At 44.2% G+C, this 26,298-nt stretch overlaps 1 protein-coding gene across 7 annotated transcripts; it reads right to left on the bottom strand.

Annotated features, from left to right (window-relative positions):
• Nucleotides 1-12,550: 12,550 nt before the first annotated feature.
• Nucleotides 12,551-24,381, bottom strand: C23H6orf141 (chromosome 23 C6orf141 homolog). Of its 7 annotated transcripts, none has more exons than XR_010119162.1 (4): nt 23,362-24,381; nt 22,448-23,137; nt 18,567-19,597; nt 12,551-12,773 (listed from the first exon to the last, which is right to left on the bottom strand). XR_010119162.1 is itself a non-coding variant. In XM_063632848.1 (2 exons), the coding sequence occupies exon 1, from the start codon at nt 24,254-24,256 to the stop codon at nt 23,510-23,512; it is 747 nt and encodes a 248-aa protein (XP_063488918.1). In that variant the 5' UTR covers nt 24,257-24,355; the 3' UTR covers nt 18,568-19,597; nt 23,478-23,509. The 7 variants fall into 7 exon arrangements, 1 of the variants encoding a protein (XP_063488918.1); XR_010119163.1 differs by having other exon boundaries at nt 19,317-19,597; XR_010119164.1 differs by having other exon boundaries at nt 19,317-19,597; nt 22,448-22,553.
• Nucleotides 24,382-26,298: the final 1,917 nt, after the last annotated feature.

Here is a 26,298-nt window from a genome sequence, read left to right as displayed (position 1 = left end):
AATATTCCACATCCCTGTGTCAATGTCCCATTCCTCCTTAATCTTTCAATGCATTCATTTATTAATTTATATCACTATAGATTCATGAATTTTTTATTTTATTATATTATTTACAATACATTATAAAAACATTTGTTGTGATAGTGAAATTGTCCCAGATTTGCCGGTGCAAGTCTATTCATGCTGGTTCCTATGTCTTTCTGAGATGTGCTCATCTTATCATTTTCCTGTTCTAGCTCTTTTCTCAATTCCTAATTTCTTTGTTTTTGTTTTTGTTTGTTTGTTTGTTTGTTTGTCTTTGAGACAAAATTTTGCTCTTGTTGCCCAGGCTGGAATGCAATGGTGCAATCTCAGCTCACTGCAACCTCTACCTCCCAGGTTCAAACAATTCTCCTGTCTCAGCCTGCTGAGTAGCTGCGATTACAGGTGCCCGCCACCAAGCCCGGCTAATTTTTGTATTTAGTAGAGACAGGGTTTCACCATGTTGGTCAGGCTGGTCTTGAACTCCTGATGTCAGATGATCCACCCGCCTCAGCCTCCCAAAGTGCTGGGATTACAGCCATGAGCCACCGCACCTGGCCTCTGATTTCTTTTAGATGTATTTAGAGTCTGAAATCTGCAAGCTAGGTGTGCTCATTGCTATTGGGATGTTGCCTTTCTCCAGCCCTCTCAGTTGTAGAGATAGAGAATATAAATGTCTCTGAAGGCATATATTTGCATCTACAATTATTTCTATATCTATCTATATATTTCAATATTCAATGAGTTCTGCTATAATGCTTGTTTTGAAAATGTGAATCAGTTTCAGTACAATTGATGTATGAAGAAACAAATTGAGCATAGCATATATTTTGTGTTTGCTTATGCATTATTTTGTTTACAAGAAACACAAGATGAAAACAGAAAACTGCATCCAGCTGAACCAAGCCTGGACACAAAATATGCACGTACACACATGCACAAATCTCTACATTACCTCAGTTCATCTCATGTACTATGAGCTATACCCAGCTCATCTAATGTCACAGCTTTCTGTCTGATTTAAAGTAAACCTCTTCCACCATTGCAAAAGTTGCAATTCTTCTGTTCCCCACTTCCACAATCAAACTTCAGGTCCTTTTCAAGGTAAAATGACATATTTAGTATAATATTTATGTACTTCTTACCCACTTAACATGTGTAAACTGTACTATCATTTTTAAGTTTCAATCTTTTGTGTGTGTGTCAGTAATGAAGTATTTCAGTTTTGCGCTCCAATATTATTTTTTCATAAGCCCTGTGGGTTTTATTGTGTAATTCTGCATGGCACAACAATTTTAAACAATCAGCATGTCATGTTATACAAGAACTGATTCTATCCAAAACCATAGGTTTGTTGCCATGCATGGTGGCTCACACCTGTTATCCTAATACTTTGGGAGGCCAAGATGGGAGGATTGCTTGAGCTCAGCCTGGGCAACATGACAAGACCCCATCTCTACAAAAATAAATGAATTAGCCAAGCATGGTGGGGTGTGCCTGTGGTCCCAGCTGCTCAGGAGGCTGAAGTGGGAGGATCTCTGGATTCTGAGAGTTTGAGGCTGCAGTGAGCCATGTTCATGCCACTGTACAACAGGCCAGATGACAGAGCAAGACCTTGTCTCCAAAAAAAAACAAAACTATAATTTTGCACAAAATGTCTAATTCTAACCCAACACTCAAGGACTCATTCTGGTTTTCTCATTTTCTGTATTTGGAACTCCTTTCTCCAACAGCAACAAATCAAATTCCTAGGCCGGGCGCGGTGGCTCACGCTTGTAATCCCAGCACTTTGTGAGGCCGAGGGGGGCGGATCACGAGGTCAGGAGATCGAGACCACGGTGAAACCCTGTCCCTACTAAAAAATACAAAAACTTAGCCGGGCGTGGTGGCAGGCGCCTGTAGTCCCAGCCACTCGGAGAGGCTGAGGCAGGAGAATGGCGTAAACCCAGGAGGCAGAGCTTGCAGTAAGCCGAGACTGCGCCACTGCACTCCAGCCTAGGCTACAGAGCGAGACTCCGTCTCAAAAAAAAAAAAAAAAAATCAAATTCCTATCATCCTTACTATAATTACTTAATTGATCAAGCTCCTGTATGTAGCCAATCTCTCATTGCTACTGTTGCCCCATTCTCCATGCAGATGGCTTCCACACTACCCACAATCAGGCTCCATAACCAGGGTTTCCCCTGTGTCTTTGCCGCTTCACCCTGCACAAGGCTATGACAATGCACACCAGACCGCTCTTCCCTGTGGTAACACTTCTCCCGCCTTTTGGCTCTTATTCTCCCCAGGAAGCAGCCCTCTTACATGCACACCCTCCCCAGGGAGCAGCCCTCTTACAGGCACACACTCCTCACACTGCTCAGGCTCCAACATGTCGTGATCTCAACCATCACATCCCCTCATCACCAGATGTGGACACCTACCTTGTTCTACCCGACTCAAAGGCTACGTAACTGAATTGTTCATTAAAAGAAAAAATGAGAGAGGAAGAGCGAGAAAAAGAGTTGCCTTTTTGGGTAGAGGAATAAAGAGTAGTGAACTATCACCCAGGGAGAACTCTATTTCCTGGATTTGCATTATGGAATTAGTGCTATTTTACTTTGGAAAAGTCTTTTACTCTTATTGAAGGAGTGAGCTGGGGACAAATTCCTAGCCATGCTTCTTCCAAAATGCTAGTGGAATATACACAAAATGGGGCATAAAATGACTAAAAAGTGTTGCTCCATAAACTGGTGGTTTAATAATTGTGGTTGTTTAATGTGTTGTGCATTAAGGAAATTCATTTTATCTTTGATTTCAAGCAGAAAGTGATTTTTTAGTTCAAAGTGAGTTCTACGTGTTCATGATAAAAACATACAGAACATACTTCTTTTACAGATAAAATGCTGCCAAGGAGGGAGGAAATGTATGCAGGGACCAGAGCACACAAGCAGTGAGCTGTTATGATGCTCTACTACATCCTGGTTGTCTGTTTGTTGACTTCCCCAGCAAACAGACAGCCAGGATTTAGTTTATAATAGAGAAAAACAAAACACACATTCATTGATGCACACCTCTCCACTATTCTTTGAATAAGTGGATTAAATTATTTATTTAATTAATGAAGGCTAAATTTAAAATCTCAGGGCAAAGTATCCTAAAGCAAAACAGTGTAAGAAGAAACAATTGGGAGACATAGGAGGATCTCTAGGATCTCACCTATAAAGAATCTAGTTCAATCCAAAACTAGTCTCCTAGAAACACTGTTGTTTGTTTGTTTGTTTTCTTGCTTGTTTGTTTGCTTAAAATCACTAGTTTTTTACTGAGCTGGGAATGAGAACTTAGGCTGGGCACAGCGGCTCATGCCCGTAATCCCAACACTTTGGGAGGCCTACGTGGGTGGATCACGAGGTCAGGAGTTTGAGACCAGCCTGCCCAACATGGTGAAACCCTGTCTCTACTAAAAATACAAAAATTAGCCAGGCCTGTAATCCCAGCTACTCAGGAGGCTGAGACAGGAGAATCGCTTGAACCCAGGAGGCAGAGGTTGCAGTGACCTGAGATTGAGCCATTGCACTCCAGCCTGGGTGACATAGCAAGACTCTGCCCACAGCCCTACTACCACCAAAAAAAAAAAAAAAAAAAAAGAAATGAGAATTTATATCAGATTGCAAAATGCATTCCTTTTAGTGTATTGACCATTCATGCACATAGTGAATTGTAAAATTTTGTATTATGATTTGTAGGTTCAGTCACTCTGCTCAAGGCCATCAGACATCTTCAAAAGTCCGGGGTAATATATTCCTTTCAAATATCATTATCTATTTATACACAATGATATTAAAAATTCATGTGTCTGAAATGAGCAAAAGCAGGCAAAATGGTCTTCTCATCATTTTTTTAACCAGCACACAGAAGTTTTTGTTTTTTTTACTGACACTCATTTTACTCATGGAATTAAGCCAAGCTGTCTATCCCACAGTAAAACACATCAAGATGTCTTATAATACAAGGTTTTGAATAAATGCATGTGTGTGGATCTTTGTTCTCTAAATCTTTTTTCTCATTTTAAACAAGTTTTTCAATTAACATGCCAAATATTAAATAGCAGAGAGTTGACACTGTTTAATTTTACCTGAGCCTTGTGCTCTTAGAAAATGGTGAAGGTTAAAGGGATTCCCTCTGCCACCATACACACACCATTTTGTGTTCCAGAAAATGTCTTACTGCAAGAAAGCACCCTTCCCTATATGAGTTCGACAAGACTCACAGATACCCCTTGTTTACCTATGACAAGGCCAAGCACAGACCCTCCAAATTTCTATGCTTTACTGCATAAATGCTTAGCTGAACTACTTGTTTTTACTAATCAATTGGAACAAAAATGCACGTTAACCAAATTGGTTAAGCTACTCTCCTCCCCCCAGGCTGCTGAACTTTGGCTCACCCTCAGCCTAACCAGCATAGAACCTCTCCTGAGAATATACTGCCCCATAGTGAAATATTCTCTGATCTTCTTTCCAATCATGCCACTCTTTTATGCCGCTTCTCCAAAGCCAGTTCTTTCCCGCCTTGTTTATACCTCTCCAGATCCTTAAGACAGTAATAGACCTATGGTCTTAGCATTTTCCGTATTTCAAGAGTCCCTCCTACTCTGTTGCAATAGTCCCTTTTCCTCCCTGCCACTAATCCTTTGGAATTAAAGCCTCTCCTTACTATGTTGGATTTATTTTTTATCTGACAGATTCTACTGAATATTGAGGCTATATAGATTATGGGGCACGTTTATATATAAATTAATTTAATATTCACACTAAAGAAGAATGTGGCAAGAAAAACAAGGTAAAGTTCAAAAATGAATGTGAAGATCCAGACATACTCCCACTCACTTGTTTGAAAGACTCTGGGGTCATTTTAGGATGAGTGTGTGTATGTATGTGTGGTGAATATTCATGAACCTAAAGATATCATATAGGTGTGTGGATGCCAAGGCCCTTGGCTCTCTAAAAGCCTGCTAAAAAGAAAAAATCACTGACATGAAACAGATTAATTAATAGGAGAAAAGGCATACAAATTTGTTGAACATGTATACACTGGAGCCCTCAGAATGAAGACCCAACATTCTAAAAGAATGTGGCCTTTGACACTAAAAAGATCTGAATTTGAATTCAAGTTCACTCCTTTTATTATGTTGCTTGTGGCAAGCTACAGGGGAAATTTCCATTTTTATGCTTAGGTTTAACAAAGTATTGACAGCCATGAAGAAATATGATTGGACAAAAAAGGCATGATCTAATGCTTACAGACTAAGTGGGAAAACCCAGTGTGTTAGTCTGTTCTTGCATCACTGTACAGAAATAACTGAGACTGGGTAATTTATCAATAAAGGATGTTTAATTGATTTGTGGTTCTGCAGGCTGCACAATCATGGCACCGGCATCTGCTCAGCTTCTTGTGAGGCCTGGGGAAGTTTTACTCATGGCAGAAGGTGAAAGGGGAGCAGGCACATCATATGGTGAGAACAGTGGCAAGAGGGAGAAGGGGGAGGCACCACACACTTTTAAACAACCAGATCTCACAAGTATCATAGGATAGCACCAAGCTATTCATGAGGGATCTGCCCCCGTGACCCAAACACCTCTCACCAAGCCTCATCTCCAACCTTGGGGATTGTATTTCAACATAAGACCTGGGGAACAAACATCTAAACAATATCACCCAGCAAGGCCTGTCCGTCTAGATTTTTCTTGGTTTCTCTTTTTTTTTTTTTTTTGAGACAGAGTCTCGCTCTGTCGCTCAGGCTAGAGTGCAGTGGCGCAATCTCGGCTCACTGCAAGCTCCGCCTCCCAGGTTCCCGCCATTCTCCTGCCTCAGCCTCTCCAAGTAGCTGGGACTACAGGTGCCTGCCACCACGCCCGGCTAATTTTTTTTGTATTTTTAGTAGAGACAGGGTTTCACCATGGTCTCGATCTCCTGACCTCGTGATCCGCCTGCCTCAGCCTCCCAAAGTGCTGGGATTACAAGCGTGAGCCACCGCGCCCGGCTTTTCTTGGTTTCTCTGTGTGGCGTTCCTTTCTTCTGAGCATGAGGCAGGGCCCTTTCTGAAATGGAGGTCTTATTGTTAGGTAACATGGGGTACCTTAAAATAGCGCCGTACCTTAAGATGGGGCCGGTTCTGGGTTCTTCTCCCCTCCTTGACTGGGCACTGTCTGAACCCGCCAAAGGAGGGCCAATCAGAAAGACGCATCTCCCGCCTTCCCTTGGGCCCGCCCCTAGCCCAATCCACGTAGGCCCAAGGGATATAAAACCCAGCACACCAGCAGCCCTGTCTTCTCTTCTCTTCCTTCTCCGCTCGATACCTCCAATAAAGATCTCTTGACTGCGACCTGTGTAGTTTGGTCTCTGCCCGGCCCCTTTTATTGGTGCCGTGACTCAGATCGGGACTCCCCACCCACCTCGGTGGGACCCCGATCCCTTTTGGACTCAGTCCAGACCCTGGCCGGTCTTCGCTCATTCTCCTGTCCGCTGACCTTTACGCCCAACACCGGCCTCATCTCGATAAGTCTCCCCTTCTGGTGTCAGACACCAGTCGACCGGCTCCTGCCTCAGCCGCCCACAGGGCTGCCGTAAATCCTATTTTAGACTCGGCCTCCAGGGAGCAGGGTTCCCTCCTTTTCCTCCTCACTCACCAGGCCTGGGCCCCTTCCCCTTTCTCACTCCGAAAATCCTGGTACCAGGTGGCCCACGGCCCTTGGCCTCCTAGAGGCCCTCAGTCCTTTCGTTTCAGTGACGACTGACTCGAAGAGTCTGACTCACAACATGGTCATTGGCTGGTAGGGGATGCCCTGCCCAGCCCTTTGCCATATATTTCCGTAAACCCCCTCTTCTCATAATGGGAGCCTCTGCATCCCTGCCGGCTGACTCTCCCTTACAATGCCTTTTAAATAACTTATCAGCCCTTGGTTTGGCTGCTGATCTCAAACCTACATGCCTCATTAAATTGTGCACTCAAAACTGGCCCACCTACCCCCTAGACAACCAAAACAGATGGCCCACTTATGGGTCCTTTGATCCCAACCTTCTCCGGGATCTCTTCAACTATTTTTTTTTTTTTTTTTTGAGACAGAGTCTCACTCTGTCGCCCAGGCTGGAGTGCAGTGGCGCAATCTCGGCTCACTGCAAGCTCCGCCTCCTGGGTTCACGCCATTCTCCTGCCTCAGCCTCTCCGAGTAGCTGGGACTACAGGCGCGTGCCACCACGCCCGGCTAATTTTTTGTATTTTTAGTAGAGACAGGGTTTCACCATGGTCTCGATCTCCTGACCTCATGACGCGCCCGCCTCGGCCTCCCAAAGTGCTGGGATTACAAGCGTGAGCCACCACGCCCGGCTGGGATCTCTACAACTATTGTGAGTGAACAGGAAAATGGGCAGAGATCCCCTACGTTCGTGGCTTCTTTCTTCTATGGGACAAACCCAACCTCTGCCTCCCTTGCAAGCCGCAACACCTTATCGCTGCTCTCAAGCTACCAACCTCTCCTTCTGCTCCCGACTTTGATCCGGCCGATGAACCCCCCCGCCCCATACCACCACCTTCCACCTCATCTTCCGGTCACCGCTCAACCTGTTGAAACCGGCTACCAACCCAGACCACACGAAGGACCAAACTGCTTACGCCCCGCTCTCATGCATCTCCTAAGTCCTCTTCTCTGGCTTTCCGCCTCTCATATCTTTACACTTTCCTCCGCTGGCGGGCCCTCTTCCCAGCCCTATTCTCACTGTGATAGAAAATGGCTGGGACCCTCTCTTCCACATGTTCCACTTCACCGTCTGGCTTCCACATCAACAAACACATCCCCTTCCTATATTATACCACTAAAAACAACGCCTCCTCCCGAGCCATACATATCGACAACCCCGCCGACCCGGTCTGGGGCCAGTCAGTTACAGGAGGCATATATCCCAGCAATGCCTGGGCATATCCAACTCAAACCATAACTATTTCCCATTCCCTCAAAACTGAGTATCCATCTCGAACCAAACCTTTAACCAGCTTCTCCTCAGAAGCTACCAGCTCGTAGCGACTTGTGAAGACACGGCAGACTCCACAGACAGTCTCACACCCTGCTGACCTCTTAAACGGCCAATGACCGGCAACAGATACCCAGGATTGGGGGGGAGGAGGTAGGACTGCCCTCGCACCCTAAATTAACTACCATCTTCTTTTCTCTTTGGGCAGACCAAACTCTACCCCTAGTACCCCAGATGGCTACAGCAAGCCGATTCTACCAATTCTTAAACAGACTTCGCTCAAACAGCTGGCTCATCGCCAACCCATCTCTGCCCCTCAACTGGCTCACGGCACTGGGGGACAAGGAACATACATGGACTTCACGTCTAACGAAGTCTTCATGTATAGCACCCTATTGCTTGGCCTCATACTCATACTGTACCCCATGCACAACCCTGACAGTTCTCCCTGTGCCCCCTCCCCACAGCGCCCCCACTCAGCAGGAAGCAGCCAGATGAACCACGATGCCCATTTTCCCTCATTTAAGAAAACAAAAAGGGAGGAATGTTAGGTAACATGGGGTACCTTAAAATGGCGCCGTACCTTAAGATGGGGCCGGTTCTGGGTTCTTCTCCCCTCCTTGACTGGGCACTGTCTGAACCCGCCAAAGGAGGGCCAATCAGAAAGACGCATCTCCCGCCTTCCCTTGGGCCCACCCCTAGCCCTATCCACGTAGGCCCAAGGGATATAAAACCCAGCACACCAGCAGCCCTCTTTTCTCTTCTCTTCCTTCTCCGCTCGATACCTCCAATAAAGATCTCTTGACCGCGACCGGTGTAGTTTGGTCTCCGCCCAGCCCCTTTCACTTATGACCTACAGTCAAACAAGGTAGGTCAAATAATTTCATTATGGCCAGTTTTTACACCGAATAATTTTAGGTTTTATGGCTGGCATTCGGGAAAAGGCATTCTTGTTTCTTTGGGGAAGAGAGATTCTAGTTTCTATGGCTAGTCTCAGAGGAGAATGGGATTGAGAGACAGGAGGTCTGGAGAACATCAGAGAAAAACTATTGTTACTGAGGCTGCTGCTGTAGTCTTCATTTTAGGGTATTTGTTTTCTGAGCCCCGACATATGGTATGGCTATCTGTGAGTCAAGAATTTTTTTTATGTCTTTTCTCATTTTTTTCCTTTTTCCTTATTTATTTATTTATTTATCTATTTGAGACAAGGTCTCCTTCTGTCACCCCGGCCCAGGCTTAAGCCATGCTCCCACCTCAGCCTCCCAAGTAGCCGGGACTACAGACACCACCAAGACTGGCTAATATGTAAAGGGTTTTTTGTTGTTGTTGTTGTTGTTTTTGTTTTTTTTTTTTTTTTTTTTTTTACCAGGTCTCATTATGTTGTACGGGCTGGTCTCAAACTCCTGGGCTTCAGTGATCCTCCTGCCTCAGTGTCACAAAGTACTGGATTTACAGGCATGAGCCAATGCCTACGTCATTTTTTTTTTTTAACATTCTTCCTTTCTCTCTTCTTTTTCCTCTTTCATTGCACTAGAAAGCATCTCTTTCTTTCATTACTGCTTCTTCTTTTTTTTTTTTTTTTTGTTATTGCTCAGCTGTCAGGAAAATACTGTCTCCCCTTACTCCCATCTTACCCTTCCCGCACCCTTGTAATCTCAGCCCTGAGCATAGAACATCAAGCCACTCCTCCTGAGGAAGAACCCTGAGGCCTAAGTCAACTAGCAGGCCCTCTAAGAATGTTTTTGGCATGTTTGTGCCTTACCTATTCTAAAGTCATTTAAGGCAATAATGTTTACTTTGATCGGATGAACTGGTTAAAAATCTTAAACTCAACTCAGAGAATGACCTATTTCTTAACACTTTTGTCATTTTTGATTCAAATTTAAATCTGAGTGATTAGTTTATAATTATTGACTGTAATTACAGACAGTGGTGTGAAAATTGATGTTTTCAGGCTGTTAGATATAAGTTCTGAATTTCTTTTCAAAGAATCAGTATGCCAGTTTGTTCAATTCTTTGCCTTCTACTTTTAAACTTAACTTCGACGGGGTTTCACTGTGTTAGCCAGGATGGTCTCGATCTCCTGACCTCGTGATCCGCCCGCCTGGGCCTCCCAAAGTGCTGGGATTACAGGCGTGAGCCACCGCGCCCGGCCCCAACCAGTATTTTCTATAAAGCATTTAGTTTTTTTGTATTTTGTATTTTTGTGAGTACATAGTAGGTGTATATATTTATAGGGTACATGAGATGTTTTGGTACAGACATACAATGTGAATTAGATAAGTCCATTGGAAAATACTCTGGTTCCCTGACTTCTCAGTTGAACTAAATGAAACTGTAAATAATTTTAAAAAAATGGAAGCTGCTAATCTTAGTTCATTGTTTGAACACATTTAAGGGGTAGTTCCATTTTCTGAATTACACTTAGTTCACAAATGGTGTTCAATAACATATCAGTTAATTCTGAATCCAAAGTCAAAATTAATTAGTGTTGCAGTCCACAACCTTTTTGGCACCAGGGACTGGTTTCATGGAAGACAATTTTTCCATGAACCAGGGGTGGGGAGGGAGATGTTTTTGGGGTGATTGAACCACTTTACATTTATTGTGCACTTTGTTTCTCTTATTACATTGTATTACATAAGAAAATAATTATACAACTCACCATAAGGTGGAATCAGTGGGAGCCCTGAGCTTGTTTCCTGTAATAGTCCCATCTGGGGGCGATGGGAGACAGTGACACTGAAAGTGTGTTCCATATGTCCAGGCTACTCTGTAATCTCATTTTGGTTGCAGCCACTGCAGAAAACCCTACTTCACAAAGATAAGATATTGAAAATGGAAGCAGGCTTTTCAGTGCTTTCTTTTATGGGAATCTTAGGCTATTCCACCTTGACTTTGATCCAGAACATACAGAGATTTGAAGTTGCTTCAGACAAACTTAAGGCCACCAGATGCAGCTGTACAATTGAAGTACAACTCACTTGCCACTATAAAGCCTGCTACCAGATGCAGGTTGTCACTTGCCACTCACTGACAGGGTTTTGATACGAGTCTGCAAGCAACTGATTTATTATGGTCTCTGTGCAGTCAACCCTCTCTGCTAATGCTAATCTGTATTTGCAGCAGCTCCCAGTGCTAGCATCACTGCCTCAGCTCCACCTCAGATCATCAGGCGTTTGATTCTCATAAGGAGCACACAGCCTAGATCCCTCGCATGCACAGTTCACAATAGGATTCATGCTCCTAGATGAGTATCCAATGCCGCTGCTGATCTGACACAAGGCAGAGCTCAGGCAATAAGGTGAGTGATGGGGAGCAGTTGTAAACACAGATGAAGCTTGCTCACTTGCCTGCCGCTCACCTCCTACTGTGTGGCCTCACTCCTAACAGGCCACATACCAATACCAGTCTGTGGCCTGGTGAGTGGAGACCCCTGAAATAGTGGACTACTTTCTCTTGCAGGGAACAGAAACAGCTTTAATTAAAGATCAAGAAATCTAGCCTGGGCAACATGGTGAGACCCCCATCTCTACTAAAAATACAAAAAAAAAAAAAAAAGTAGCTGGGTGTGGTGACACACACCTGTGGTCCCAGTTACTCGGGAGGCTGAGGTGGGCAGATTACCTGAGGTCAGGACTTTGACACCAGCCTGGCCAACAAGGTGAAACCCTGTCTCTACTAAAACTACAAAGTTAGCCAGGCATGGTGGTGCAAGCCTGTAGTACCAGCTACTTGGGAGATTGAGGTGGGAGGATCACTTGAGCCCAGGGGGCAGAGGTTGCAGTGAGCCGAGATCGTGCCACTGCACTCCAGCCTGGGTGACAGAGTGAGACACTGTCTAAAAAAAAAAAAAATCTAATCTTAGTTGCAACCCTATCTTCCTTCCATATTTAGGATTCTATGACTATATACTGGCAGTGACGTACTTAGTGTATCTGCCATCAGAAGCTGTCAATTTTTATATTAATATGAGAAAATAACTTTTAGTAATAATCATAAAGTAAAACAAATAATAACTTTGTTCTTTTGGTTAGTCTGATATAATAATATTTCATGTAAATGTCAAGTTAATAAGTAAATTTTAATAAAACTGAAATGTCTGCAAAAGAAATGTATTAGTCCATTCTCACACTGCTATAAAGAAATACCTGAGAATGGGTAATTTATAAAGAAAAGAGTTTTAACTGGCTCATGTTTCTGCAGGCTGTACAGGAAGTATAGTGGCTTCTGCTTCTGGGGAGGCCTCAGGAAGCTTTCAATCACGGTGGAAGACACAGTGGGCGCAGGAGCAAGAGAGAAGGGAGTTGCTACGCACATTAAACAACTAGATCTTGTGAGCACTCGCTCACTACAAGAGCAGCCCAAGGGGATGGTGCTAAGCCATTCATGGGAAACCACCCCCATGATCCAATCACCTCCCACCAAGCCCCACCTTTAACACTGGGGATTATAATTCAACATGATATTTGGGCAGAGACACAGATCCAAATGATATCAAGAAACAATCAAGACAACTAAATTGTACCAGTCATGTTATGTTTTATTTTCTTGATTCATTCCTTAGTTTAAAAAGAAAAATTAAAAACAAAAAAGAATAGCCAGGCATGGTAGCTTGTGCCTATAGTTCCAGCTACTTGTGAGGCTGAGGTGGGAGGATCACTTAAGCCAAGGAGTTTGAGGCTGCAGTGAGTTACAATGATGCCACTACATTCCAGGCTGGGTGACAGAGCGAGACTCCATCTCTATTTTTTAAAAAAAGAATAAATTTTAATTAAAGACATTACTGAAATCCAGTAAAACAGCTCAGCTGTGAAATAAATTTACACTTATCAAAAATAATACATTTTGCTGTTTTCTTATTTTAAATGTTACACATAAATAAGTCATATATAACGGCAGGATAGAAGTAACTCAAGTTCTCTTCCTCAGACACCACAATTGCTGTGATATTGTTTGTGTTAAATCCGTTCTTGAAATGCAGGTATTTATATATAGGGATTGGAGACACAAGGTACACTCAAAGTGAGCTCTAAAGATTCTGAACCTGGCCAGGCGTGGTGGCTCACGCCTGTAATCCCAGCACTTTGGGAGGCCAAGGCAGGGGGATCACCTGAGGTCAGGAGTTCAAGACCAGCCTGACCAACATAGTAAAACTCCGTCTCTACTAAAAATACAAGAATTAGCCAGGTTTGGCAGCACGCACCCGTAATCTCAGCTACCTGGTAGGCTGAGGCACAAGAATCGCTTGAACCCAGGAGGCAGAGGTTGCAGTGAGCTGATATCATGCCACTTAACTCCAGCCTGGGTGACAGAGCGAGACTCTGTCTCAAAAAAAAAAAAAAAAATTTACTCTCACAACGAATGCATTTAGTTGAGTTTATGTGTGAGACAGAGAGAGAGAGAGAGACGGTGACAGAGAGACAGAGATATTAGGAGGACAACACAGAGGCTTTTCAATGATCTTCCACACAGAAAAAATATAGTAAAGAAAAATAAAAATGTGCTAATTTGAAAATCACATCTGCTTTACTAAAATTTAAGCAATAATCATGAGAATTTTTTAGAATTTAGAACAACAAATTTTTTTTCAGATAGAAGCATTTTATCACTAACTACATGACAGTAATAAAAGCAGAGGCCAGGCTCAGTGGTTCAAGCCTGTAATCCCAGCACTTTGGGAGGCTGAGGCGGGCAGATCGCCTGAGGTCAAGAGTTCAAGACCAGCCTGGCCAACATGGCAAAACCCCGTCTCTACTAAAAGTACAAAAATTAGCTGGGTGTGGTGGCGGGCGCCTATAATCCCAGCTACTCAGGAGGCTGAGGCAGGAGAATAGCTTGAACCCGGGAGGCAGGAGGTTGCAGTGAGCTGAGATCGCGCTATTGCACTCCAGCCTGGGCAACAAGAGTGAGACTCCATCTAAAAAAAGAAAGCAGAAAGTCTTTTTAGCCTGGCTTTAAAATCTCTAATGACGATGCACGGCTTATTGTTCTTTCCCGAGCAAACCCCACCCATTGCCTGGTCCTTAGCATGCCACTGAATATATAGGTCAGAGAATCCCCTTTCTTCCACTGCAACAGAATCCTAAACAGGGAGAAAAATGACCAATCTCTTTCTTTTATTTTCTTTTCTTTTTTTTGAGACGGAGTCTCACTCTGTCACCCAGGCTGCAGTGTGGTGGCATGATCTTGGCTCACTGCAACCTCTGCCTCCTGAGTTCAAGCGATTCTCCTGCCTCAGCCACCTGAGTAGCTGGGATTACAGGTGCGCACCACCACATCTGGCTAATTTTTTGTCTTTTTAGTAGAGATGGGGTTTCACCATGTTAGTCAGGCTGGTTTCGAGCTCCAGACCTCAGGTGATCCACCCACCTCAGCCTCCCAAAGTGCTGAGATTAAAGGCATGAGCCACTGCACCCAGCCTGACCAATTTCTAATATAAGGTTATTTCATTTGTAACTTTGTACATTATTCCATCCAGTTAGGATAGAAAGACTGTAGCATAAACCCTATAACCTCAAGGGCCTGGGATAACATTGAGGCTGGATTGGAAAGTCCATAGGTAGGCTTAGGGCTTTTCCTGACACAGGGACACCAGTTAGAGAATCCTTACAGAAGTTGACTGCAGTCCAAAGTCCTCCCTGAAAGTTCTCTAGCTTTGTTAAAAATTATGTGGTACCTCTTATACCTCCTTTTTCCTCTTCCAAGTAAGTTGAATTCAAGATATCCAATTGTGCCCAATTTTCCATGGATTTCATGGCCTTTCCAAATAAGCTCAAAGTCACAAGATGTTTTGAAGGTAGAAAATGGCCTAAGGATGGTCCAATGGTCACACAAAGCAAATTTAACACTCAGGGGTTTGGACCAGGAACAAGTCACGCAGTCTTAAGGTAATGCTTATGTATGCTATAACCCCAGTAACCACTAAGTAATACCCCATGCCTAGGTGGACTTATGCAGACTTGACTTTGCTTTCAGTAAGTGGCACTAATCCATTACATAGCATTTTGGATGTCAACAGGATTAAACTATGCCAAAGCATATTTCACCTCCATAAAAAAGCTACTTGCAAGGCTGCATTCTGGATGTTTCTAATAAACAAGTGTAATGTGATTATCTCCATAAAAGAAATCTGTGACTAAATCTTCCAGAATTTTATCACTGGGTTTTTCAGTTTCTAACTCTGTCTTAAGGATTGGTCTAACACAAATGAAAGACTGAATATATATATATTGTCCATATATATATATATAGTCCATATATATATAGACAATGACCAGATCATATATGGTAAAACATGAAAAAAGACAGAAAAGAGCCTTAGTAAAAACCACTGGTTTGGATTTGATTTTGTGTGTGTGTGCTGTATGTCTTCTGCTTTTTGTCATTAAAGACTAAAGCCTAATTGGATTGAAAAGTAAACTGAAGGCTGGGTGCGGTGGCTCATGCCTGTAATCCCACCACTTTGGGAGGCCGAGGCAAGTGGATCACGAGGTCGGGAGATCGAGACCATCCTTGCTAACACGATGAAACCCCATCTCTACTAAAAATACAAAAAATCAGCCGGGCGTGGTGGCGGGCGCCTGTAGTCCCAGCTACTAGGGAGGCCAAGGCAGGAGAATGGCATGGACCCAGGAGGTGGAGCTTGTAGTGAGCCAATTTCGTGCCACTGCACTCCAGCCTGGGCGACAGAGCGAGACTCCATCTCAAAAAAAAAAAAGAAAAGAAAAGTAAACTGAACACACTGCCACTACCACTACTGCTAATTATAATAATAATAAATTTTGAGTATTTATTATATGCCAGACACTGTTCTAAGAATTTTTTATTAACCTTAATCCTTGAAAAAAACTTATGAGGTTGATACCATTTATTACAGAATTCCAACCTACAAGTTTTGTGACAAGGAAGTCACAATCCAGGAAGTCAAAACACAGCCTCTGGAGCAATCAGCTCAAAAGGTCAGGACTTGGTCAGTGACTGCCAGCTTTCTCTCTCTCTCTCTCTCTCTTTTTTTTCCAACTCAGGGACCACCTAAGAAATCCCCAAACGAATCATGTAAGAAGCTGTCCTTCTAGATCACCTGCCTCCAGCCCCCCCATGCCAATAGGCTCCAAGCAGAACATAACTAAAGCCTTTCTTTTTCCACTATTGTTAAAGAGTAATTGCATGGGACAGAGTTAAACAGCAAGGAAAACTTTATTCAAGACTATTGCATTAGAGGCTGGGTATGGTGGCTCACGCCTGTTATCCTAGCACTTTGGGAGCCCAAGGCAAGTGGATCATTTGAGGCCGGGAGTTCGAGACCAGCCTGGCCAACATGGCGAAACCCCGTCTCTACTAAAAATAAAAAAAGTTAAAAAAAAAAAAAAAAGAAAACAAAAACAAACAAAAAAAAACATAGCTGGGCATAGTGGCATGCACTTGTAGTCTCAGCTACTCAGGCAGCTGAGGCAGGAAAATCGCTTGAACCCAGGAGGTGGAAGTTGCAGTGAGTCAAGATTGCACCACTGCCCTCCAGCCTGGACAACACAGTGAGATTCTGTCTCAAAAAACAAATGAAAAAACAAAAACTATTGCATTAGGGGAGAGAGATTGAACTTAATCCCTTTGAAACAAAAGGTGGGAACGTTTTAAGCATTAGGGTGAGCTAGTGAAAAACTATGAGACAATGTTAAGAGGGACATTGGTCAATGTGATTATGCCATCTATGTTTGCTGACTGGCACTCTGAGAAGCTGGGCTTCTACCCTCCCACAGAGACTGATAGTTAGAGACCTCTGGGTTGGTTGGTTGGTTTGTTTTCAGTGATTACATTTCAAAGGAATGGCTCCTAGGTCCTTAAGAAAGACATACCTGGATCTTTCTTAGATTTATATATCAAAGGGGCAGAGAAAGAATTTACAATTGAAAGTCTTCTAAAGTAAATGCTCTAAGAAAAGGAAAGTCAAGGACCTAAGTCAAGAAGAAGCTTATCTAAAATTTAGTCAAGCTGAGGAATGGGTAAGATCATCTTTGCCACTACAAAGCTTTCCTATTGCCCTACCTGCCTTCACTTCCCTGCCAAGCACAAATGATGTTGGCTGACTCTTATTATACCAAGCTCTGCAAAACACAGCCTCTGTTTGTTCTATTTTGGGGAGGGCTTAGTCTCCTCAAAATACTCTTGTTCTGTTTATTATTATTATTTTGAGATGGAGTTTTGCTCTTGTTGCCCAGGCTGGAATGCAATGGCGCGATCTCAGCTCACCGCAACCTCCGCCTCACGGGTACAAGTGATTCTCCTGCCTCAGCCTCCTGAGTAGCTGGGATTATGGGCATGCGCCATCACCCCAGCTAATTCTGTATTTTTAGTAGAGATGAGGTTTCTCAATGTTGGTCAGGCCGGTCTTGAACTCCTGACCTCAGGTGATCCGCCCGCCTCGGCCTCCCAAAGTGCTGGGATTACAGGCGTGAGCCACCGCACTCGGCCTCTTGTTCTGTTTTAAGGTTAGAAATGTAAGTTTGAATTTGGTAAATTCCTTGCTTTGGAGATAACCAAGTCTTAATGTTTTGTTTGAGACTATTGGCTGTATAATGCCTGAAAACCAATCATAACTCCTTACTCTCTCCAAAGTAATCTGGACTTTATCTTCATCTAGAGAAGTAAATTCACAGATTTGCCCTCCCTAATTACAAAGCAAAGTACTGACTGCAGTTATAGAGATGTCATGGTGTTCAAGAGTCACAGCCCTTTGTTTACCTATCTGAATCAGTTGATTCAAATTCTGGCTCCACCTTTTCCCCACCCCTCTCAATTCATCACAAGTGGCTGACAAGTTCTGACTCAGCCTGCAGAATTGCAATTGTGCAATGTGTTAATGACTTCCTGCTTTTTCACCCTTACAGGAGTTTTTCATAATGTATTATTTCATATTCCTAGACAACAAAATAGCTACATTTCTGAAATAGTTTGAAATCCAATGATGAGTCGATGGCTCATTAGGACAAACTTTCAAATAATAAGGCTCTTTAAAAAAGACACTATAAAGCTTCATAGAGATCTGTTCGCCAATTTACCAATTCACATCCTCTATCTTTCACCTTCCTGTAATCTTTAAATGTGTTCAAAACTCTACGAATTATTATCTTCATGGCATTGTTAATAGTTAATTGGGAATACAGAATAAAAAAAACTTTTTAGTTTTGGTAAGTGACAAAATAGGATACAGAACTAAATATATGAGAATATATCAATGTTTCTCAAACTTTAATGTGAATCATCCAGTGATCTTGACAAAATGCGAATTCTGATTCAGCAGATCTGGAATGGGGCCTGAGATTCTACTTTTCTAAAAACCTTCTTGGAGATGCCCATGCTGCCGTTTCACAGAACACATCTTGAGTAGCATCAGTATATGTTTGTTTATATAAAGACAATATTCAGAAAATATACAGAGGTTACATTAATACTACTTTATACAGTTTATGCTTAGAAAGATGTATGTATATATGTAGGTATATACACATGAAAATACAATAAAATAAAACCATACTTGCCTGGGCATGGTGGCTGATGCCTAAAGCCCAGCATGTTGGGAGGCCAAGGCAGGAGGATTGCTTGAGTCCAGGATTTTAAGACTAGCCTGGGCAGGCCGGTTGCGCGGTGGCTCATGCCTGTAATCCCAGCACTTTGGGAGGCTGAGGTGGACAGATCACGAGATCAGGAGATGAAGACCATCCTGGCTAACACGGTGAAACCCCGTCTCTACTAAAAATACAAAAAATTAGCCGGGCGTGATGGCGAACGCCTGTAGTCCCAGCTGCTCGGGAGGCTGAGGCAGAAGAATAGCATGAACCCGGAAGGCAGAGCTTGCAGTCAGTGGAGATCGCGCCACTGCACTCCAGCCTGGGCAACAGAGCGAGGCTCCGTCTCAAAAAAAAAAAAAAAGAAGACTAGCCTGGGCAACATAGCAAGGTGCTATCTCTATAAAACAAAAACAAAACAAAACAAAAAACTCATGCTTGAAACATGCCAAATATTAAAATAGATTTGGGGTCATCTGTAAATTTTTGTTTCCTTTATTATAATCTTCTTTTTCTTCATAATATTTCCCCAATTTTTATGCAGTGTGTATAACTTTCTCTTTTAATAAAAAGTTTTCTCTTTTTCAAAGCAAAGAGCCACATCAAGTTTTATCACCAAGCACTGGTAACATCCAACAAAAATAAGCAGCAAGTCAAATGTAATGATTCCCAACAGGAGATCATGGTTGTAAACGAAGAGTTTTAAGAGAGGATAACACTTGCCTGATCCTGGGGGTTATGTGATTCTGACATTTATCTTATGGTCACTGGAGTGGCTTCTGGAAGTCTTTGATGTGGTTCATCCACCTAACACAATTTTAGATAATCATGTTTTTCAGTGGAGTAGAGGTAAGATCAAAGAGCCAAGACCCAGCCATTCTCAGAGATTTCTTAGTATTGAGGATGCCCAAGTTTCACGTTGGATGCACTCCCAGGACACTTGTAAATGGTGTAAGATTTCTCAGGCTCTTCAAATAACACGGTTCTGCTTGGATCAGGAACACCTGTGAAGCAAATTCAACAGTACTTCGCCTTACATGTTGTAGGCAGTTAATAGGGAAGTTGAGTAAGCACTTTAAAAATAAATTTTCATTGCTTGAAACACAGTGAGGAAAGGAAAAAAATTCACTTAAAATTAACTCAAACAGGCCGGGCGCGGTGGCTCACGCCTGTAATTTCGGCCCTTTGGGAGGCCGAGGCGGGTAGATCACAAGGTCAGGAGATCGAGACCATCCTGGCTAACACGATGAAACCCCCTCTCTACTAAAAATACAAAAAAACTAGCCAGGCATGGTGGTGGGCGCCTGTAGTCCCAGCTACTCGGGAGGCTGAGGCAGGAGAATGGTGTGAACATGGGAGGCAGAGCTTGGAGTGAGCCAAGATCGCACCATTGCACTCCAGCCTGGACGACAGAGCAAGACTCTGTCTCAAAAACAAAACAAAGCCGGGCGCGGTGGCTCACGCTTGTAATCCCAGCACTTTGGGAGGCCGAGGTGGGCGGATCACGAGGTCAGGAGATCGAGACTACGGTGAAACCCCGTCTCTACTAAAAGTACAAAAAAATTGGCCGGGCGCGGTGGCTCACGCTTGTAATCCCAGCACTTTGGGAGGCCGAGGCGGGTGGATCACAAGGTCAGGAGATCGAGACCACGGTGAAACCCCGTCTCTACTAAAAAATACAAAAAACTAGCCGGGCGTGGTGGCAGGCGCCTGTAGTCCCAGCTACTCGGAGAGGCTGAGGCAGGAGAATGGCGTGAACCCGGGAGGCGGAGATTGCAGTGAGCCGAGATTGCGCCACTGCACTCCAGCCTGGGCGAAAGAGCAAGACTTCGTCTCAAAAAAAAAAAAAAAAAAAAAAAAAAAAAATTAGCCGGGCGTGGTGGCGGGCGCCTGTAGTCCCAGCTACTCGAAGAGGCTGAGACAGGAGAATGGCGTGAACCCGGGAGGCGGAGCTTGCAGTGAGCCGAGATTGCGCCACTGCACTCCAGCCTGGGCGACAGAGCGAGGCTCCGTCTCAAAAAAAAAAAAAAAAAAACAAAATTAAACATATTGGGTTTAAAGGAATTAAGCTAACGACTAAATACATTTTTGACTGAAAGACAAAATGAAAACAAATTGTGTCTATTCTGCTTTTCTAGACAACACGGCATCAGATTTAAAATCCCAGAGGGAAAACAAACTAACCTGACAGGTCAAAGTACTCAAAGCTCCCATCTGCCCAGAACTAGGCCATATGTAAAATCTTTTCAGTGACTGTTAAGCATAGTGTACCTTAGTCCTTTTGAGCTTTACCATGAGTCCCTACACAAGATGTGAAGGTCATTTCTAAAGAATTTAGAAATATACTTACTGATCCATTAAAGATTGGGAAAAGCTAGAAATAAGTCCTTTCTTTCAGGAGTACAGAAGAGTCTTATTAAAAACCACCGGTTTGACTGTCATTAGCTTTCTTGTATTATACAATTTCTGCTCTTTGTTACTAAACAAAGACTAAGGCCTAGTTAGGATGAAAAGTGAACTAAATAATAACCATGCTAATAATAAAAAATGTAACTAACTTTGAGGATTTATTGTATGACAGGCAGGGTTCTAAGTATTTTCGTTTAACTTAACCCTAAAACAACAACAACAACAAAAAACTCTCCACGAAGTTGATACTATTTATTGTCCCCACTTAACAAATCAGGATACAGAGGCACACAGAGATAAGGCAACTTGCCCAAGGACACAAGTTAATAAAGAGGTAGAGCCAGTTTTGAACCCAAGCAGCTGAACTCCAGAGATTGCCTCCAGAGAAGGCAGCTGAGTGATGCTACTTACCATTTTTGGTTATTGTGAAAGAGACTTTTTTTGTTCTCTATATTCAATGATCAGTCACCTGGGGCATGTGATGACTCAACCAAATTAATAAGCTCAGGTCTGAAATTTATATGCCAAGCAAGTTAATCTCCCATTGGAGTCAGGGAGGGTTGTTAAGGAAAAGATGTTCATTTTAAGGGATGAATCTTTTCTATCTGTCAAGCAATTTTGAACACAGATGAGCTCAGATGCTGAATTCCTCTCCCAAGTGAGGGTCTCAGAGGCCTAAGAACTGCTAGTGATGACTCTCCAGCCAAAGAGCCTTGCAGAATTCAGGAACATTAAGGTGATTCTAGTACTTCTCATAAACATGAGTTAGAAAACCTAAGATATTGGCCGGGCATGATGGCTCATACCTGTAATCCCAGCACTTTGGGAGGCTGAGGCAGGGGGATCACCTGAGGTTGGAAGTTCAAGACCAGCCTGGCCAACATGGAGAAACCCCATCTGTACTAAAAATACAGAATTACCCAGGGTGATGGCACATGCCTGTAATCCCAGCTACTCAGGAGGCTGAGGTAGGAGAATCGCTTGAACCCTGGAGGTAAAGGTTGTGGTAAGCCAAGATCGAGCCATTGCACTGCAGCCTGGGCAACAAGAGAGAAACTCCGTCTCAAAAAAAAAAAGAAAAAAAAATAGAAAAAGAAAAGAAAACCTAGGATATCCTCAGGCATCTTTTGACCCCTAAGTAAGCGTCAAATAAAACCTCTAAAGGCCACCCCAAACCTTTAGGAGGGAGATTATCACATTCTTCATTCACTTAGTAAGCATATGCAATTACTAGCTGTGTGACTTAGACATGCTACAAGACCTCTAGGCCTAGGTTGGCTCATGAGTAAAACAGGGGCGTCTTATCTGGCCTGCCAGGCAGCAAGAGGTGGATCAGATGATCTTTTGAGAACATTTCAAGCTCTAAACTAAAAATGAAGGCAAAAGGGAAGACTGGGGAAGGAGGCACTTTTCAACCATTTGCTCATCAAAAGCCGGAGTCCTACCTGCTTTGTTAATTCTTGCAGTAAATACTCCTTCAGGTGGTAAAGTCAAGCAGTTCACCTGGAGAGGGCTGCTTTGCTCCTCACAGAGCTCCAGCCAGGCCAACTACTAAGGAGTTAATTCAGATGGTATTTAATAACAAAGAGGAATAAACAAAATAAGAAAAATTAGTTGTTTCAGTAGTACCAGAAGAGATTTTTTTTAACTACACCAGGAGAACGGTATTTTCAATCTATTCTTGACTACAAGTCTCATTAATGAAGAACTATGGAAAAGAATAAGACATGCATTCATTTTATGGCAAACTACATATTGCTATCTACCTTTAGATGAGAACATTTACATGCAGTATTTCTAATATTAAAATTAAAATGTATGATAAATGCATGTTTACAGGACTAAATTAGCTATTGTTTGCGGTAAAGCTTTTGTACATGGAATTTCATGTTGAAATCTTAGTCTTCTGTCCCCAACTCCTTCTTTCCCTAGCTCCTCTCTTTTTCTTTCTAACACTGAAATGCGGGGGAGAAAAATGAAAAGTGCACATCAGAAGAGAGTCACTCGCTGCTTTGGTTTTATTTTCCCATTTCTTTTTACTTTCTGTTTTTGACTTTTAAAATAAGGCTCTTCTCCACCCACTCCCACCCTCTTTGCAGAGAGCAGACTTCAAACTTCACTTCTGTTTCTAGGTCCTAAAGGGAAACAAGAGGGTGGGTGAGGAGGGGGCGGGGTGGGGGAGAACAGAAAAGAGATCAATTGAGAGTTATTCCAAAATGCAAATTAACAACAGGTTTTCTCATTTCAAAACTCCCACATTCTGCCAATCTGAAAAATCTTTTCTCCCCCTCTTCTGAATGACTTAGGTCCCCAGACCGCCTAGGAATTCAAGCCACAAAGGAGGTATTATGCTGCTTACAGTTCTTAATCCGCCTCCCTGAAGCGCTGCGCCAGCCTCTCAAAAGATTCCTTCCGTAGGTTAACTGCAGGTTGGAACTCCCCGAATAGCATTTTCTTTTAAGGATGATCGCTCACCCGCCATCCCGGAACATTTCTCGGGCTGCTCTTTAGAGTTCAATTTCCTCGAGCCAGGTCCCTGGAGACGGTGAAACCCTCCTCTCCGCGGTGTGGACGCGGGGTGCCCCTGTTCGTGCCTGGAGAGCCCGGGGTTCAGCAAGGGCCCGGCGTCCCCCAGGCTGTCCCTCTCTACTGCTGCGAAAAGTGAGCGCGGTCACGGAGTGCTCCTCAGTCCTCGTGGTCATGCGACCCTTGGCCCAGGAGGTCTGCAACACTTCTTGTGTTAAGTGATAATCTTCCACCCGCACAAGCACGTATTTGGGTGGCTCTGCTGGGTCCCGCGGCGGGGCTACACGCCTGCCAGAAACTCGCTTTTCTCGTTGAAAGACAGAAGGGTAGTTGGGCTCCTCGCCGTGGTCCTCTCCACCCGCATGAGCAAGGTCCTCTGCACCGGCCACCTCTTCCCGTGCAGGGTCCCCTCGAGTCCCTAACCACCTCTCTGGGTGCAGGAGAAAGAGCACTTTCTCTCTGACCCAGGACTCACGGTCCAATTCCTCTCCGGCCCCGGCCCCGGCCCGAGGTCCGAGGGCCCGAACTGCCGATCTGTCCTCGTGGCCGCCTCCCTGGCTTCGGCTCGCCCCCGCCGTCGCGAGATTCCGGGCGCCCGGAACCAGCGGAGCCCCGCGCTCTACCTCGCGCGGAAAAGGCCCGAGGTCCCCCAGGGTGCGGGAGGATTCCATGGGATTCGCAGCTCCCCGAGGCCCCCGGGTCTCCATCCTGGCAAAAGTGTCATTCATTCGTTCCTTCTTTGACCGGTTCAAGCAGCAAGCGCCTGCTCAGCCCCGGAAAGCGCGGGACCAGCAAGCCCTGGGTGTGGCCTCTGCTGCCGCCCCGGACTCCCAGCCCGCGAGAGCTGAAGACTGGATCAGCCCCAGGGTAACCGCGTGCGGAACCCGCCTCCTCGCCCTCCGCCTCTCCCACCTGGCGGCTGTCTAGCCATTCAGAAGCTTGACACAAGCCCCAGTCACTCTTCTTCTTCCTCCTACCCCTGTCCGGAGCCCTGCTCCCTTTGTCATTCGCTGATTCAGTCCCCTCTTACTTTACACCTCTATCCTAGTTTCCCACCCACCTTTCGTTTTTCTCCGGAGCTGAGGCGCAAAGGACACCCTCGCACTGCGCCCCCCCTGAAATGCCCCGAAGTATGTTTGCTTTCCAAGGACGCTCCTTGAGGTGAAGGAACAAAGAAGTTTGTTTGCATTTTAATTATCTGATCTAATTCTGAAAAGGGTTTTTGTCCACTCCGAATCCACTCCCACCAAAATAATGGAATGTAGATCAAAAGGTCAGACTGAAAAGTTGAAGCGTTGGAGAAACTGGTTTTGGTTTCTTTGTCCTTTCTTTAGAATGCCAGAATCTGTAGCTCTGGAGGACAATGGTCACACCTGTGTCCTCCACCTCCTCTTCCTCCTCCTGCTTTTTTCCCTCTTTCTCTCTCCCTCTCCCCGCTCCCCCTCCCTCTTCCCCCCGCCCCATTAGGTATGGTCTCGCTCTGTAGCTCAGGATAGAGTGCAATGGCGCAGCCTCGACTTTCCAGGCTCCCACCTCAGCCCCTCAAGTAGCCGGGACTACAGGCGCGCACCCCCATGCTCGGCTTTTTATTTTTTATTTTTATTTTTTTAAGAGATGGTAGGGGTGGGGCTCTTCTGTATTGCCCAGGCTGGTCTGGAACTCCTGGGCTTACGAGATACCCAGGATCCCCCACCCTACCCACACACCGGCCTGGGCCTCCCAAAATTCTGGGATTACAGGCTTGAGCCACGGCCCTGGCCAGTCTTCATTTTGTGTGTAATCAACGCTTGTCTCAGGAAGGTGTAGTCTTTGATTTAAAACAAGCTATAAAACAGAAGCAAAACAAACATCCAAATGAATTTTTTCAGGACTTAAAATTGTTTGTGTGTGTGTCGTTTATAAAATTCCCTCTGCACCCACCCATCCTCTTTAACCACAGGGGTTAAAAAAAGTAAGTGTTTCCGGAGAGGCTTTTAGAATTTACCCATAGGCAGGCCCGATGACCACTACTCTTTGCCTAAGGTTAACCGGGGAGGCTAGCTCATAGAAAAAGAGCTCAGTTTGTGGTTTCCAGTTCATCCTTGGCTGTTTGTTTTACAAAAAACCCACTGATGGCTGGGTGTGGTGGTTCACACCTGTAGTCCCAGCATTTTGGGAGTCTGAGGCCGGTGGATCACTTGATGCCAGGAGTTTGAGACCCGCCTGGTCAACATGGTGAAACCCCGTCTCTACAAAAAGTACAAAAATTAGTCAGGCATGGTGGTATGCACATGTAATCCCAGCTACTTGGGATGCTGAAGCAGGAGAATCGCTTGAACCGGAGAAGGGGAGGTTGCAGTGAGCCAGGATCATACCACTGCACTCTAGTCTGGGTGTTAGAGCAAGAATCTGTCAAAAAAAAAAAAAAAAAGGAAAGAAAGAAATCTAAATCCTGCCTGATTTAGAAAAATGAGTGCAATGGTGAAAAATTCTGCATATGTAAAAAACAAAGTAGTATAGTGAGATATTTGGAAAGGGAGGACTTTTGATATCTGCCAAGTCATATAAAGAAATAAAGTGATAGTGGAGGAGTGAGAAAATCTGGGTCAGACGTGGCTGATTAGAAGCCTGACCTTAGTGGGCACAGTGGCGCCTACTGGTAATCCCAGCTGTTTGGGAGGTTGAGGTGGGAGGATCTCTTGAGCCTGGGAGTTGGAATCTGGCTTGCACCATATGGTGAGACCCCTGTCTCTTCAACAACAAAAACAACCAAAAAATACACATGCCTGAC

This window comes from Symphalangus syndactylus, chromosome 23 (genome assembly GCF_028878055.3).
Source record: "Symphalangus syndactylus isolate Jambi chromosome 23, NHGRI_mSymSyn1-v2.1_pri, whole genome shotgun sequence".
Taxonomy (NCBI): domain Eukaryota; kingdom Metazoa; phylum Chordata; class Mammalia; order Primates; family Hylobatidae; genus Symphalangus; species Symphalangus syndactylus.
The sequence above is the reverse complement of the archived record's forward strand: the minus strand, read 5'-3'. Positions and strand labels throughout refer to the sequence as shown.